General features: G+C 39.8%; 2 protein-coding genes across 4 annotated transcripts in view; one reads left to right on the plus strand and one right to left on the minus strand.

The window, feature by feature from the left end:
* Window positions 1–12,573, minus strand: part of DHX29 (DExH-box helicase 29) — a 30,789-nt gene extending 18,216 nt beyond the window's left edge. The window contains exons 1-14 of one of the 3 annotated variants that reach the window (XM_074570086.1): window positions 12,333–12,573; window positions 10,243–10,316; window positions 9,323–9,436; window positions 7,964–8,093; window positions 7,435–7,577; window positions 6,680–6,805; window positions 6,128–6,254; window positions 5,658–5,819; window positions 4,895–5,060; window positions 3,705–3,828; window positions 2,685–3,281; window positions 1,838–1,981; window positions 1,570–1,746; window positions 831–971 (exon numbers count right to left, since the gene is read on the minus strand). In XM_074570086.1, coding sequence (XP_074426187.1) covers window positions 831–971; window positions 1,570–1,746; window positions 1,838–1,981; window positions 2,685–3,281; window positions 3,705–3,828; window positions 4,895–5,060; window positions 5,658–5,819; window positions 6,128–6,254; window positions 6,680–6,805; window positions 7,435–7,577; window positions 7,964–8,093; window positions 9,323–9,436; window positions 10,243–10,316; window positions 12,333–12,510 — 2,403 coding nt within the window. In that variant the 5' untranslated portion in view covers window positions 12,511–12,573. Of the gene's footprint in view, window positions 1–830; window positions 972–1,569; window positions 1,747–1,837; window positions 1,982–2,684; window positions 3,282–3,704; window positions 3,829–4,894; window positions 5,061–5,657; window positions 5,820–6,127; window positions 6,255–6,679; window positions 6,806–7,434; window positions 7,578–7,963; window positions 8,094–9,322; window positions 9,437–10,242; window positions 10,317–10,887; window positions 10,994–12,332 lie in introns of those variants that run through there. The other 2 variants (XM_074570087.1, XM_074570088.1) reach the window with 2 other exon arrangements.
* A 147-nt stretch (window positions 12,574–12,720) lies between these two features.
* MTREX (Mtr4 exosome RNA helicase) overlaps window positions 12,721–17,279 on the plus strand; it is a 41,498-nt gene continuing 36,939 nt past the window's right edge. The window contains exons 1-3 of the mRNA XM_074569095.1: window positions 12,721–13,070; window positions 13,474–13,605; window positions 15,384–15,450. Of these exons, the coding sequence (XP_074425196.1) occupies window positions 12,955–13,070; window positions 13,474–13,605; window positions 15,384–15,450 (315 nt within the window). The 5' untranslated portion in view covers window positions 12,721–12,954. The remainder of the gene's footprint in view (window positions 13,071–13,473; window positions 13,606–15,383; window positions 15,451–17,279) is intronic.

Raw genomic sequence — 17,279 nt, forward strand, 5'->3', positions numbered from 1 at the left:
TCAAGAGAAATGGAGGAACGCTCAGGAAAGCACTTGGGCTTCAACTAAAAGATGTTGTTCTGATGTATGGGGTAACTACCACTCTAGAGAGGGAAAAAATAATGAAATAATCACCCGAGCACATAAGAGCATGTTTTTCAACATATGCACCGATGTTTCATCACATCAAGCTAAATGGTCCTGCAGAGATTTTGAGAGAGCAAATCAGAGCAGACAGGTATCTATCCAAAAGATATAGAGTCTAGATGAACAACTTAAGTTGCCTGAAGTCTGACAGAATTCATACTCTTCCTTTCAGGAATTTTGATCCAAAAGCACATACAGCTGTCACTGCAGAGCACCTACAGGATTAACCTCAGCCTGTTACACCAAAAAGCTCTACACAATAATCTCATGTAGATCATCTCGTTTGGCATGCCAAGTAGGAGGATCTTAGGAGTTTTTCAGCTGAGAAGGATATGGGCTTGCCTCTTCTGCTCTTAGGTTCACTACTTAGCAGAATTCTTTGGGAGAAAAAAAACACTCAAACTTAAATGCTTTCTCCTGCTGCTGCTTATAGATCTAGAGCTGGGAATCTGTACAAGAGAACTCAACATCAAGTATACCAAAATCAAGGCAGCTATAAAGGAGTTGGAGAGACAAACATACAGGTGCAGCATTAATAAATATTCAGTTTCTGCTGTAGGAGTGCCATTGTGTCCCTCTTTTAGCAACTGAAAGAATATTTGATATTATACAATCCAATCACATTTAATAAGAGGAACAAAAATGATAAAATAATAATAAAAAAATCAACATTTCCAAGACAAAACTAGAAATGCCTGTTTTACCTGATACTTTGTAGTGCCTCCTCCTTTGCTAGTAACATTTACTGTTACTTCCTCCTCCTCCTCCAAGAACTTCTGACAATATTCTGAGTCTTTCTCCAGAATATAGCCAGTTGCTTCAATTACATCTTCAACATGGAAAATCTTTAGTGAAAATTCACAGAAGAAACACAAGGCACGTCAAAAACTAATCAGCACCCTTTTTGTTTTTCAGAGCTTACATGCAAAGCTTAACAGGGCACACCCTTCTCAATGTTGTAATAGATCTTGCAAATTTCAACTTAAATTTTCTTATGCTTTTTGAAAACCTAAACTTAGACGTGCTACAAGTTTGTTAATGGGCCTCTGCATATGATCACTAACATTACCTTTACAGTAGCCTATATGAGTATATATGTATGAGAAACATACATAAGAGCGTAATGACAAAGTTGCATAGGGGGTGGGGGGGAATTCTTTAATGCTTTCCCTTTAATAGGGAAAAATCGCAATGTCAATGATGGACTGCTTTCAATCAATAATTGATCCATCAGACAAAAAACAGTACAACCCTGTACTTCAAAGCACTGAAGCTATTTTATATTTTCAAAAAGGAAAAGGGTTACAAGTCCTTGAAACACACACTTAAGTATTTTTGTTAAGAAAGAAGTAATATAGGTGTACTCCCCACAGACACCAACCAGGCAAACACCATATACGTGCATACAAAGTGTCTTGCATAATCAAAGAAACATTCACCTACCTCAACAGGGTAACTCCTCCCAGAGATTCTTAAAATGGGACAGTGTGAGAAATAGCTGGAAAACTTCTCACTGTCTACAGTAGCACTCATTAAAATCAGATGCAAGTCTGAACGCTTATGTAAGATCTCCTTCAGAATAACTAGCAAGAAATCAGACTGGACACTTCTTTCATGTACCTAGAATTAGAAAAATATATCTATAGTAAGGTTTTAGTATAAATCAAGTCCTAAAAACTATAGTTTCTGCAGAATAGTAAGAGCTGATTACCTCATCTACAATAACATGAGATATACTTGAAAGAAGACCATCTTCTTGAAGTTTCCGAAGCAGGACACCTGTTGTACAGTACAACAGTCTTGTGGCTTCTCCTGTTCTTGACTCCATACGAATTTGATACCCGCAAAGGGAATTCTTTAAAAAAAAGATATTAAAAATACAGGATAACTTAAAACAGCACACAAGCCAGAGATATTCAAAACTAAGTTAAATTTAAGCACTGATAGATTCAGACACTGCAGAAGTTGCTAATTTAATAGTATGATGAATGACTAACACACTGGGGTTTTTTCATACACACGCTTTCCTTTGTTAGGAAAGGGAAAATACACTGAAATCTACAACTAAGTTTCTCCATAATAGCAAAGAGCAGGTAAACTCAGTGTTCTTTTCAGGGTTCTTCGCAGTTCCCAAACAGTAATATTTTTGCACAAATAGACTACCATGCAGGACCTTTGTTTTCTTCAAGTAACAAAATAACTTCGGTTGGAAGGGGCCTTTCTCAAGGCCAGACTGGATTGCTCACAGCCTTATTCAGGGGAGTTTCCTCCATCCCTAAGGATAAGGATGCGACATACTCCGGGCAATCTGCTCCAATGTTTTACCATTCCCATTATCAAACACTCCTGCTCTTAATCACAGTCTAAAAATTTCAGAAATCACATGTGGGTACCCAGTGGTTCAGAGGTGACAATTGGACAGAAACAGCCGACATAACACGAAGCCCTTTTCAAGAGAATTATTTGGTTGTGTAAGAAATAATGTTTTCACTTTGTACCAACAATCCAGCCCCCTGTATTTAATCAAGACTAGACAAAAAAATTCAGACACATCTTACTTTTCCTCCGGGTCCTGATTCGCAGCCTAGCTCTTCACAAACCCTGGTTGCCAGACTCACTGCTGAGATTCTTCGGGGTTGTGTGCAAACAATATTACATTTAGTCGATCCTTCATCTAGCAGCAAGTCTTCTAACAAGAAATGGGGCACCTGGGTACTCTTCCCACTGCCTGTTTCACCAGCCACAACAACTACTCGATGTTTTTTAAGCGTTTCTACAATTGAGTATCTGTGCTTAAACACAGGTAACTCTTGTCTCTCTTTCAGAAGCCTCTGGTATCTGGAGGAACTTTGCAGCTTTTTGAACAAAATCCTTGAAGGTTCCAAATTATCTGTGTCTGAGGTCTCAAGGGAGAGACTGCTGAAGTCCTCATCAGAAACTAAGTTTTCCCAGGAATCTTCAGGACCCTCAGATACGTTTGGTTGGTTTTCAGATTGTAACTGTTGTTGTTGTTTAAGTTTGTTCAATAATCTAGCAATAAAGTTATCACGGGGTTTGTTGGTTTCTATCTTATTTTCTTCTTCCTTTTTCTTTTCAATATCCCTCCATTCTAGCCAGACATCTCGGTAGGTAGGAGGCAGTAACTGATGAACTGACTTCAGGTGAAAAAAGCAGGAAAAAAAATTACTTTACGTACTACTTAGCAGTATTACTAACATTTTATGTGTAAATGAACTTGAGTGGCAAAAGATAGGACTAAACATTAAGTAGAGAGCTACTTCTAAATACAGAAACTATGAAAACAGTAATATAAATATCAATTACACACTTCATTTTCAACTGGCTTGCATTCTTTGCAACACTGAAAGAATAATTTTGCTACCAAAAAGTTTCCTCCCTGTATGCTGCAAAACATACGCATGCTTACAGATAAAAGCAAATGAACATATAATACAAGGAAAGAATTTAATGGGAAACACTTCATTAAACTGTTTTTAGAATTTAACTACACAAGTTATAACAAAGAAGCACAGAGGCAGATTCCAGGATAAAAAGAGTAATATTGATGAAAATCTTACTTGTCCTTTGGTTAAATGATACAGTGCCAAAGTAGCAGCTAGATGTTGTGCTTGCATACTATCTTCTGTTACAATTGTAGGACACATTGCCATTACATCATCTGACGATCTTGTAATCCTGACCCTTAAAGACAAATGTATAAAGGCGTTTCTCTTAATGTTTGTTACAGATATAAATAACACATCTGTTAATGCTTTTGTTTAAACTGTAGGAATTAAATTCAAATAGAGAAACTAAGCTAAATAAACTTAATGTTACTCCATAATATTTTGTAAACAGAACCCGTTGATAAAGTTTGATTGAACAGCAGAAATTTTTCAGCAGCAGATTCCAACAGTGAATTTGCGATTATTATTTTTTTTCTCTTAACAAATGTCTTCATTTCCTTCAAAGCAGGAGTATTTGTACACATACAGATCATCACTAAGGTTAGTTGCTTTGAAAGAAGGACTAAGGATTTGTTCGTGTGCTTGTAACTACTTAGCATAGATTGAGATGACAGTTAATGATCTACTGAAATGTAAACATCTGTTTAACCGTTAGGCCAGTCTGACCAGTGGTCAAATTTCTCATATTCTTAGGGGGACAGTATATTAGTAGCTTTTAACTTGAGCAAGACGACAGGTTCTTTTACTTGATTCCTTCAAAAAGCATTACTCATTTGTACGTGATAATATTCTATTTTATACCACTGTATTGTAGACTTGTTTTCTAAAAGAAATCTAAAGATCACTGATACTGCACTGTTTTGGTTACGAACTTGTGGTAGCTTTCATTTTAACTTCCACTTTATTTTAAACAATCTCCAAAGGGGTTTTGGTATTCCTATGCTTAAAACCTGTGATTTGATGTATTATTTTGAATGAGAATACCAAAAGTTAATTATCCAAATTTATCTCACAGGTTTTCTTCAGAACTTTTCATTCAGCAGTACATAATTAAAAACTAATCCCTCCCTTATGGGATCATTCACCAGAATCTTATTTTTGTGATAGCGTCCAGTATAAGCATTACTTTTGCAGAGCTATCTAGAGCGAAATAACTCCCTGCTGGGCTAAAAAAAGAGCGGTTGGGTTAAACACATTATATTCCTATAAATATGGATGAACATGACAGGACAGAAGTAGCCAGCATTTTAATTTTTAGATGAACCAAAAGAAAAAATGTAAAGTTTATAGGAAATACGTACCTACATTTCCAATATTTTCCAACTGGAACCTTTTCAAAAGCAGGATTTGGGCTCTTGGGAAAATTCTTCCTGCACCAGTCAATCAAAAATTGCTTTGGGGATTTACCAGTCCAGCTTCGAGCACTATAATCAAAATTTCTTATGTCTAGCGGTTCTTTCTTTTTCACTAGAAGAGCAGAAAGACACATTTTAGGTCTCAAAATTCGTTTTACGTTCTTTTGATAGCCAAGAACGTTTTTACCTTTTCTTCAAATGTATTTTTACTAGAAACCAGTATTTTCTGAAATGCCTTGCAGAAATACTGGTACTGATGCATGACTGATAAATTCCTGCTTTTCCCATAAAAGTATCTAGCAAGAAATTAATTACAATATTTTGTTTGCTATCTTCGATCACCCAATAATTTAAAAAAGTTTCACTGAAGTTTGGTTATTAAAAAATAATGTAAGTTTGAAGGTTTAAAATTAGAATAGTTTAAAAAGATGAGGGTGACAGTGAAAACAGTAACTAGCCCCACAATTAAAATAAAAAAAATCAAAGTTTTAGGCATGAGAGTATGGCAAAAATAGCTTTCAACATCATCTGCAAAAACAAATACAGATCCTTTAAAGTCAGCTTGGTCAGTGAGGTAGTTCACCTGCCCTTCCCACAGTCAAGAGCTTGATGGATCAGCACCGCAATGTAATACAACCTATAAAAACAAGAACTAATACTGAAAATTTGTGGTACACTTCAAGCTTGTACTGAACAATTTCCCACACACCTTTGTCTTCCTTTGCAGCACCATCAGGTTTTTCAAGCAAGCTCAAATTCAAAGTGGTTTCTTGAGGCTGAGGTGAGGGAGTTTTTTTCTTTTCATTTTGTTGTTGATTTGAAATCTTTACAGCTGGATTAAATACAGGATGATCTTCAAGTACTGTCATTTCTGTCAGAGAGAGAATACAACTTAGACCCAAGAGCATACAACTGACACCCATCAACTGCTAAGCATTTATTCTTTAAAAAGAAAAGATCAATCGTAATAATTCTTACTAAGCACTCAAAAACAGGAGCAGCAAAATGTTACTGACTTTTTAGAATTTGACCTACATGGAAAGGACAGATTCAGGAAAGCCTGCAATTCACATGGTGGCCTATAAGTTGATGAAATCAATTCCATCTGACTCTCAGACTTACTTGCCTAACAAATATGCAGGCCACAAAATAAAACGCAAGTAATATGCATAGCTCTACCTTGCTGAATTCTTCTTATTTTCTCCTGTGCTACCTTCTGGCCTTGCTTATCTTTGTCTTGCTTGGAGATGCTTGCTTGTTCTTTTGCTTCTGAAAGCTTGGCAGCCAGATGTACATACCTCTCATTCTATTTCAAACAGAATTATTAATTACAAGTTGAATATTGTATGCTCGTCACTTTTAATGACCTTCATAACACAAAAAGTGGAGGGGTTTTGTCCTTACACAAAGGGGGCAAAATTAGTTTTTACATAACTAACAGTCAAAACCTCTCAGAATTTGACAGTCACTTTCTTAATCTCACTGAGATGTGTTTCAAGAATTATTCCTTTCCAGCACAATGCATTCGGTATTTTGAGCACAGTACAAAAAACATAGGAAAGGAAAAACAACTTAGGAAAGGAGATGTTTCAATACATTTCCCCTTCAGTAGCCTGCACATGTAAAAAAAGTATTCAATCTCCAATTTTTAACAAATACATCCATCACTTGCAGATGTACCAGACATATCAGTTTTTGAAATACTTCCATGAAGCGTTAATTTTATCTTACTGGGTCAAACTTTTCTTCATCTGTCTCTTTCACAGACTCATTCTTCTCTTCATCACTCTGTTGCTCAGCATATCGTAAAATCCATTCCTTCATACTCACTTCTTTCTCTTTCCCCACATTCATTTCCTAGGAAGAGCAATCAAAATCAAAAGTAATGATAAGTGAAAACACCAATGCTTTTCTGTGTCAGTAGTTAGGAACTATTGCTTGATTATATAAACTATGTTATACGGCGTAAATAACAAAAATGCATGGAGCAAACTTCTCCAACTAGGATAAACATTTCACAATATACTTACATAGATCTTAACACTCAAATGATTATAAGTGCTAAAAAACACACTTTAAATATTAAAAAAAAAAAGAACACTTTTGTGCAAAATCTTTTTGATTTCCAGCTTTAAGATTCAATAACCACAGAAATCAAAACACTGCAAGTACACAGGAAAACTTAAACCCACACAAGTTCATAGTGTCATCTGTACCCAGACAGAATGAAATCATTCCAAGAGAAAATTAAGCTAGACTTTACCACAAAAATGAACTATGATGAGCCCTCCAGACTTTGCATGAAAAAAATCTTACCTTCAAATAACCATTCCACTGAAGTTAAAATAATGTGGGTGACAATTATTAAGCATACTGTATCTTCAGAGGTTTTTCAGTGTTGGAAGTCAATGCAAATTCTGTATTTTAGAGAACTTCGTCCTCTCTTCCCCCTCCCCCAGTAAATACAAATTAATTTCTCAGATTACCTTAGTTTCAGGGATATTTTCTTTCTTTTTGTTATCTACTACACGAGGTGGAGGTTCACGTTGTGACACAGGAGAACAAAATTTTGCCCTAGGTTTCTGCTGCTGTTCTTCAAACTGCTGGCTAAAACCTTCAGGCAAGGCATCTTCAAAATAAAAAAACCCATGTCACAGAATATACTTAATATAATTACTGAAAATCCTTTAAAGTGTGTTGGAAGCCAGCTAGAAGAACATAAAACAAAAACAGCATGCCTGAAATAAAATTAGCCTTTAGCATTTACATAAGCCACCATTTGCTTGCTGGACTTCCATAAAACTCAGAGTAGGAATGAGAAGTCTAGAAGACTTTATACACTAAAAAAATACCACAGAACCAGTCAGCAACGCATCTAGGAAAGGAACACTGTCATGACTACTGGTCTTACTGAAACTGTATATTTAATTACTACTTTGAAGCATTCCCATGCCAGCGCAGGTCTGACTACTCTTCTGTTAAAAACTGTAGTCAATTCTCTGTCACCATACTCACCGTCAGGAAGGTTTAAACAAAGCCAATCAAGTGCAGAATGAAGATCACCGCCATACAAAAGTGTATTTTTCATTGCTTCTTCAATGTGCTCAGTCTTAAAAGAGAATTTTTGTAAAGCCATGTATACATCCTATAAATAAAAAAGTTAGAAAATAATAGGATTTAATATAGCAATTTAATACTGGCTTGTAAATTCTTATTTCCCACATATTGGATAACTGGCATTAAAAGGAGGTAAACAGCATAAATCAATATATCATAATGCTAAGTGAAAAAAATCATGTTTTGGATACAGAGTTTATAATATTTTTTATTGTAAATGTGTATGCATATGTATAAATAAATCTACATTCCAGCCTCTGTACAAAAATATACAAATTTTCTAGTTAGGCATGTTACCAAACACAGGCCTCTGCTTTGTTTATAACAACAGCTAACTAAAATGTTGTTTGTTTCCTACTAACCTTCTTACTGTGTGAGAAAATAGTTAGTCACTGAGCTAAAGTTACAAATAATAATGAGGAGACAGCCAGAAGTAGCTAATCACCAAGAATGGGATAACAAGTAGTAGTTAATCACTTCAAGCTTCTTTTATGCATCAAGTATGTACTACTATACTGATTAGGATAGAGCTGTGTCTACTTCAAGGAACATCTTTATCATCCTCAAGAAGTTGGCAAAATTACAGTAAACTTTTACTGCCCTGAGATAACTCAATACCCTAATAGGATAATGTGAGGAAGGGTCTCCTTACCCAAACGACCACCGAGAAGCTCACGCTTGGACGGAAGTGTTTTGCTGATGCAGCAAAAGTTAATACGCATGTCCAAAAAGGCTATTCAGTCATCCTAATGAATATGTTAGTCTAGGTGGAGTTATGTATTATGTAGGCAGAACTATGAGAATCTTTTGTGTATAAATAATGGGTGAATATCCCCGGTAAAGTGTGCTAGATTTGTGGGTTCTCCCCTAACACCCGAAGTTGAATAAAGCAGTATCTCCTCTCTAAACTACTTTTGGTTTCAAGAGCTTTTATTTTAGGCAACAGAAAGATAAACCTACAGTTTTCAAACTATATAGAACAAAAAATGTAGGAATCATAAAATATTCAGATTAAGTTCTATTCCTCTATCCTGTCTGAAGACTCTGATTTTACTTAATGAACACATAAAGACGTATCTTTCCTAATACACATACTTGTTGCTTCTACTGACTAATCATTAATATAACTGTTGAAAAGCATGCTACGCTGGCTTGTACTGGATGCAGAAGTGTAGTATGACACATGATACGAATGACAAAAAATAAACCGTTTATTCTAAATAAACAATGGTCAGAGAACAACACTTTAAAGACTACCTGTAGTTTCTTAGTAGTAAGTCTTCTGGAAATCATCCCTTTGTCATCATTTCGTTTTTTATGGTCATTGATTACATCAATAATCCTTTTCTCCAAATTGCCATTTATCATCACCTGCACAGAGAAAATTAGTTGATAAAAAGCAAAACATTACAAATTTTTATGACTTATCAATGCTCTTTGTGGCTAAGGAAATAAGAATGCAGAAATCTCTCCACCATTCAAATCACAACTTTTCCAGCTTTCCATAAGTGCAGTAAGCATTTCTTATGAAAGGGACACTTTTTTCATTTTACTTTTGCAAGCTATAAGCTTTTACTTGAAATAGAACAGTTCATTCCTTATTACAGAAAAGGCCCCATTTACATCTTCAAGGAAATTTAGTATGTCAAAGGAAATACTGTAAGGAAATAAAAAAAATTCTACAGGAAAGAATAAGACTTTTCTCCTCTGCTTACAAGAACTGGTATAAAATAATTTGATCATCAAGATATAATCTATGACAATTTCCTTGCTCTCTGGCTTAAAAAAAAAAATAATTCTAGTAAAATAATAATTTTAGTATTTTTAACACTTCTAAAACATGAACCAAGCTTCAATTGCTACTGAGGTTGTGGTATAAACTCTGTATTCTTCCTCCGACAGGAAGAATACATACGCACAGCAGAAACCCAAACATAACTCTTAGTAGTCCCGCATGCAATGTATCATTTGTTACTTAAAAAAATATAGACATTCTCCTGCCCTGTTAGTTTACTCCTATTTTTAAAGCACACTCAAAATCCCAAACATATCAAGCTCCTAACAGTCAATGTCTAATACATTAATATAGTTTACCTGCATAACATAATACTGAAGAAGAGCTGAAAAAATATTTACTCAGCAAGAAGAGTACTATGAAAACTAACAAAGATACTCACCTTAAGAACAGATCTATCTAGATTTGCAGCAGCACTGGAATCTGTTGTTGAACTAAAACTGTATGTTTTTGGACCTGCAAATTGCAAACAACCATCAATTTCAAATGTGTTCTTAAGCAGAACACAGAGAACATTGCTTACACTAGCTAAAGCAGACCAAATATAACACAGGTTAGCACAAGCAAATACTACACTAATTTGACAGAAACACAAAGGTACATAACAATAAGAATAACCAATAGTACAGAAAGGCCCTTGAACAAGGACTAGTGAAGAAGGGTCTGACTTCTGGTAGACAAAATATAAAATCCCAAGTGGTACGGTGCAAGGAAATGGGATTGACTGATCACTCCCTCTCAACACTGGAACAAGGAGTGACAAATAGGGAAGGTAACGGCAAGTTCAAAACAAGTAAGACCGTTGAGGTTGGTTTTTTTTTTATTACAAAGTGCATAGCTATGTAACAGAACTCTTTGTCACTAAAGTGTGGATATTAGACATTTAGCTAAATCCAAGGGCAGACAAGGGCTTTGTAGTAAAGAAATAAATTAATTTGGGAGGGCACTGAAAAAACATTGCATCTGCCTTAGGAAGACGCTGTCACAACCGGTGGAGGATGTAAGAGTATGTCCAACCTATTCTTACCTAGGCGCCTGCTTTTGGCCCCTATCTAGAAGAGGCCACTGGGTTACAGAGGGTTTTGGTCTGATCTGCTATGGTCGTTCTTAAAATACTTTACACTTAGCAGCTGCTAGGAAAAAATACAAAGATATTCATTGTCATTAGAATGACAACACACAGCCTGCTGTTGGATTCTGTTTTTTTCAGAACACACGTACTGTTTCTAGTACTGCACAGATACAGATATAAAGAAACTGAGCATCCCCACAGCTTTCACCACCCTGGAGACTGCACACCACCCCAGAGGGAGCAGCACTGTGCTCCAGGAGGCACAGGTACTTCCCAGCTCCTCAGCCTGATTGCAGGCAGGTTGGACAGCTCGTCTGTGCTGGGCTGCCTGCAGAGCGGCTCCACGAGAACCCATTTTAAGATCAGGATGGGGTGTAGGTAACTACATTTCAGAAAAAAAGCCACACCACCTCTGGTCAGGAGCTACAAAGAGCAGCAAGCCCTCACAAGCTAATCACTGGCACTTAGTGGTAGGCTGTGCAACTACACAGTACTCGGACTACACTAACTTAATTTTCACTTACACTGACCTATCTTTCACCACAGCAGACAATCTGTGATAGAAGCAGAATAATTTCTGAAGAGGAGTGAGCACCACTGTGTTGGAGGAGTGGGAGACAGAAGAAATACACTTAGCAGAGCCCAAATTTGAAAAAGCAGAGGACACGAATAGGTTCAGGAACTTTAAATTAGCGGATTACAAGACTTTGTGTTAACAAGTTGGAATCTCAAATGGCCTGGCCATTGCATGCTTTGCTTATAGTCTGCACCACAAGCTGTTATAAAATATCTGAGATGCTACTTCTGGCAAAGCTGGTTTATTGAAAACAGACACCTCACAGTGCTGAAGAACATTAGTTTTTCAGGCTGCACCCAGAGCAGTAATCTCTCAGCTCATCCAACACTGCTGAAGTGCCTCCAGCCCTGAATTTGCTCTGGATGTTTTTTCATGATACAAAAAAAGAATATGCCAAATCCACATTACATCAGCTTTGAGCACATGTGGAATGAACAACTACAGGAGAAGCGCATTACTAGGGAAGCGCTGCACCAACACTTGCTCCACAATAACTGCCAGTAATCTAATGACAAACTTTCTCTTGCCAAGAAGTCTCATTTGCTCAGGGACGCCCGCTGAAGTGAGACGGGCTCAAACCAGGCCCGACCAGACCCGTATCGGGGGGCAGTTAATGTGCCTCTCCCGATAACGCCGGGGCTTCTGTCAGGCCTCCTCCCGTCATACCCAGGCCCACAGGCGGACGCAGGCCGCGCCCTTGGGGGCTCCCTCCCTGCGCTCCTGGCCCCCTCTCAGCCACCAGGACCCCGCACCCCTCATCCCCACGGCGGGCCGCCGCCGAGGCTCGCCGCCCGGGGCCGCGTCAGGCCGCGGGGCCGGCTACCTTGCTTGACACGCGGCTCCTTGGAGGCGGGCGGCGGCCGCGGCGCCGCCCGGCTGCCCGCCTCCGCGGCAGCAGCAGCACCGGCCTCAGCAGCGGCTCGGGCCCGCGCTGCGGCGGTAGCGGCGGACGCGGTGTGGGCCGCGCTGCCCGCCCGCTGTTTCTTGTTGCGGCCACCCATGACACCCCTCTACCCGCAGCGGACCCGGCTCGGCCCCTACATCCGGGCACTCCGTTTGGCACCGCCCTCCTGGCCACTCCCCATTGGTCGCTAACACTCGCTTGGCACCGCCCTCCGCCTCTCATTGGTCAGCCCTGAGGGAGCGCACCTCGCCGCTGCCAGGCCTCGTAGGCCTTGCGGGAATCAGCTTCCGGGGCAAGGGCTACCGCCGGCCGCGGGGGGTTGTGGGGAGGTTTTGTGCGGGGAGGCTGTGGGCTGAGGGGAGGCCGGCGGTTCCTTAGTGCTGGTGGGGTGGGATCGGGGCCTGCGTGGGGCTGCTGGTGCCCGTGGGTGGCGGGGGGCTCTGTTTCTCCTCGGGGTGCAGAGCCGGGGTAGGGGCGGCAGGGATCCGGCGGGGCAGGGGGAGGCCCTCCCGCGCCAGGCATTGTGGGACCAGCGAGGAAGATGGCGGACGCATTTGGCGACGAGCTCTTCAGCGTGTTTGAGGAGGATCCGGCCGCCGCCGCCTCCGGCGCCAAGAAGAGCAAAGCGGGCGGCACCGAGGGCGCCAGGAGACCGGGGTGAGGGCGCGGTGGGGCCGGGGGAGCGGGGCCGGGGGAGCAGGGCCGGGAGTGCTCTGGCGGATGAGGTTCGGGCCGCACTGCTGGGCCCGCCTTCTGCCAGGTTGTTTGAGCTACTGAACCCTCTCGGCACCGTGCAGTCGGTGCAGCCTAAAGGCACACGCTTCACTGGGATCACTGGCCCCAAAGCTGTAGCAGCCCTGGCACAATGGACGATCGGGGAGTACCGGGACCTGGGAGCAAGCTTAGCTGGGAAGTGGATTGAAAACCCATGGTGGTTTTTGTGTGTGGACTTGCCTGGGTTGTGCAGTGTGATCACTGTTGCCCGTAGGACACCTGACTTCTTTTCTGAAAATGCGTATATAAAAGAGGCAAACCTTTAAATTTTTTATCTATGTTGCAGAAAACGATCAGAGGAAAAATGCTCAGTAGCTGTGACAGGGAAGACCAAAAGGGAGGTTGAGGTCGATAGTACCAAAGACGCTGTTTTGGGAAAGAAGCCGAAATTGGAAGATGTTGTATCAGAAGATGCTAAGTAAGTGCCGAGGTTAATGTGTAAATTATAGCAAGGCATACTGGTTAGCTGTATGCTACTTGTGAAGAGTTGATGTAAGTAGCTTTGCAGTGTTTTCATTTAAAGGTGAATTTACTTATGAAGTTCATTTTACATTATGTATGTAAGTGAGGATGTGCTGGTAGTAGAGCTTCAGCAGTGACGAGCACTGAGTATGTTTAAAATAATACTGCGGACAGACAGGCAGTTGCGGTGTGAAATGTTCATGTATTTATGAGTACTGCACATGGATCAGTGGTTCTTGATCAAAGCCATTGTGTTGATTTTGGGCATATAGCAAGGGATAAGCAGTGAGGCACATGGGAGGAGGCAGGCTTGCTGTGCATCATGCCACTGAAAGACATAATTGGCTGAGGGTACAGGAAGAAGAATTTGACCATGGAGACAGAAACAAGGCTGAGGAATTCAGCTTTTATACTGAGCATGATGCAGATGGGATGGAATACCCTCTTGGTCAGTTTTGGGTCACCTGTCCTGTCTGCTTCTCCCCACAAGTGCAACCCTGCAGAACTCTTCCACTTCCGACCCTCCAAAAGGGCATATAGCAAAGTAGAGTAAAGCTAGTTAGAAGAGACTTAACTGAAAAGTAAAATTACTGAACAGAAATTTGGTTCTGTTTTACCTCAAACCGGGATATGAGGCCTGTAAGATTATAACTGCAGCAAATATTTGTAACCTTAAGTACATAGGTGCTTTAAGTACAAATGGCAGCTATTTGACATGGAGAGGGGTGTATACTTGGACATGTCAACAGCTGGGGGGGGTAAGGCTCTCCCTATTTTCTTTCCAGAACTTCATGACAGATATTATGGAGGTTTTTGAAAACAGATTGAAGGGATACAGTGGGCACTTTCTCAGTGTATCTTAAGAGATTCTTGAGAACTTGGAAATTTATTTTGGTTCAGAAAATGATTAGGAGAGTTCAAAATTCTACTATAGAAATAAAAGTTGTGTGCTTGCTGTGTTCTTTACTTTTCTCTGGGTGGTGTATTATTGACTTCCGTTAGACACAATTCTGGTGTGAATTGTCATTTGGTCTTACATGGTAATTTTTAAGTTCAAGGTAAGATTTTCTGTGAGAAAGTCATGAGAAGACTTCTCAGAACACTGTAAACAAAGGGTACCTGTAAAGAAGCAAAACAGAACCAGAGTCAACATTTTAAGTCAGTTCCTGTTTTAGTGGTCTCAGTAGAATGTATACTTGCCTACAGTAGCTTACTAAGTATTTTAAAACTGTTAGAAAAAAACCAGTGTTTTATGCAGTGAGACACTGGCCTGTTCTTGTGGCCATGAGAGAAAGGACTGGTAAAGAAAAGAGGTGTCTCATCTTAAGGCAGCTGCTTGGGATGCTTCAGGCTGCCTGTTATTTGGTGTCATAACTAGTAGCAAGAATACAGGTCTTGAATTTTGCTTTGTTGTATATTGAAAACAAGTCCCCATTTAATCAGAAAAACTTCATGTGAACCACTGTGATCCAAGTGCTGTTTTCTGGTGCAAGTTTTAAAGGTGTTAAAAATCCCAAAGCAGTAGCTGAAGTAGATTTATATAACAGCAAAATTTTAACACACAGAGGTATTGTTAGTCCTGGTAGTAGTCTCTGCCACCTGTCTGTTTCAAGTTTTTGCATCCTTTTTTTAATGTTACAGTTAAAATGGAAGTGCAGTTCAATATTTTTGCTTTTATAAAGAAAACGGGATTTTTAAATACCTTTCTGGCAATGCTAACTCATATCCTTTCAGTCTGGCAGAACTGATGCCTCAAGTGAAAGTGCAAGCTGTGGAGACTGTTGAAGGTTGTACACATGAGGTCAGTGCAATGAAAAATGGCGTGAAAAGTATAGGCTTATTTCATAGAATTGTGTGTATTACCAGTATAATATGTGTGTATGCCAGTATAGTAATACTGTTTATAGTGCTTGTACTTATATCATAGAATCATTTAGGTTGGAAAAGACCTTTAAGATCATTGGCTCCAACTGTAAACCTAACACTGCCAAGTCCCACTAAACCATGTCCCTGAGTACCACATCTACATGTCTTTTAAATACCATCAAAGATGGTTACTCCACCACTTACCTGGACAGCAGGTTCCAATGCTTGACAACCCTGTCAGTGAAGAAATTTTTCCTAATATCCAATCTAAAGCAGCACTAGTGCAACTTGAGGCCATTTCCTTTTGTCTTATCACTTACTACTTGGTAGAAGAGACCGCCCCCCACCTTGCTACAGCCTCCTGTAGAAAGCGATAAGGTCTCCCCTCAGCCTCCTTTTCTTCAGGCTAAACAACCTCAGTTTCCTCAGCTGCTCCTTATAAGATTTGTGCTCTAGACCCTCACCAGCTTTGTTGCTTGCTCTTCTTTGGACACGCAGTAGCACCTCAGTGTCTTTCTTGTAGTCAGGGGCCCAAAACTGAACACAGTATTTGAGGTGGGGCCTCACCAGTGCCGAGTACCGGGGGACGATCAATTCCCTCGTCCTGCTGGCCACGCTATTCCTGATACAAGCCAGGGTGCTATTGGCCTTCTTGGCCACCCGGGCACACTGCTGGCTTGTATTCAGCCAGCTGTTGACCAGCACCCCCAGGTCCTTTTCTGCCAGGCAGCTCTCCAGCCACACTTACCCAGGCCTGTAGCGCTGCATGGGGTTGTGACCCAAGTGCAGGACCCAGCACTTGGCCTTGTTGAATCTCATACTGTTGGCCCTGGCCTGTTAATCCAGCCTGTCCAGATCCCTCTGGAGAGCCTTCCTACCCTCAAGCAGATATATTATTTCATATTATATTTAAGGTAGAACAGGCTTGTAAAGAGATGAGGTCTGGATCTGGCATTGAGGATGCAGAAAATGCACTTGAAAAATTAATAGGATATCTTACCAGAATCAGTTTGAATCATACTTGAAATAAAGTGAGTGATTGTGAAAGACTCAGTGATAATGTTGGTATGTTTCGATATTTGAAAGGTACCAAGCACGTTCTGAGTGCTGTTGTTGACAAGGAAAACCCAGTGGTTGTTAAAATAGCTCTGTGTTCATAGTGCTATCTAAGTAGGGATTGAAGTAGTTTGCTATTCTGGCTCAAAAATGAATGGCTTTCTTGTAAGGAAGATAACTGTTTTGGTAAAAAGGGAAAAAAAATTATGTAAAAGCAAAATAATGAAAATATCAATTTTCAAATAGTGTTAATAGACATAAATACAATTTAAAATATGAAAAATCAGAAGCATTAATGCTGTTTTTATTTATTTTTTAAAATCATCCTTCATCCAAAGATGTCAGAAAGAGTTTCTATGAGAATTAAATGTGTAAATTTTAACTTCCTTGTACTTCTATGCTCATTTTGTCTTCAGTGCTATCGTCCAGAGCTAGCTTAAATTAATTAGGGTCACATTCAAGAACCCTGTATGATTAGACCTTTCGTATGAAGAATGGTATACACAATTGATGCCACAGGTTTTAAAGCCCACGAATATGTACAATCTTTGTTATCTTGAGATGTCTGGTCGCGGTTTGCCATCTCTTAGTAACCAAAGAGAGCTTAAATACTTAGTATGAACGTTAGATGTTGGCCAGGAACAGGAACTTTACCTGTATAAATACATTATCCTTGCAAAGGGTGTGTTAGCAATGGGGGATGAGTAA

Source organism: Larus michahellis, chromosome Z, assembly GCF_964199755.1.
Source record: "Larus michahellis chromosome Z, bLarMic1.1, whole genome shotgun sequence".
Lineage (NCBI taxonomy): Eukaryota > Metazoa > Chordata > Aves > Charadriiformes > Laridae > Larus > Larus michahellis.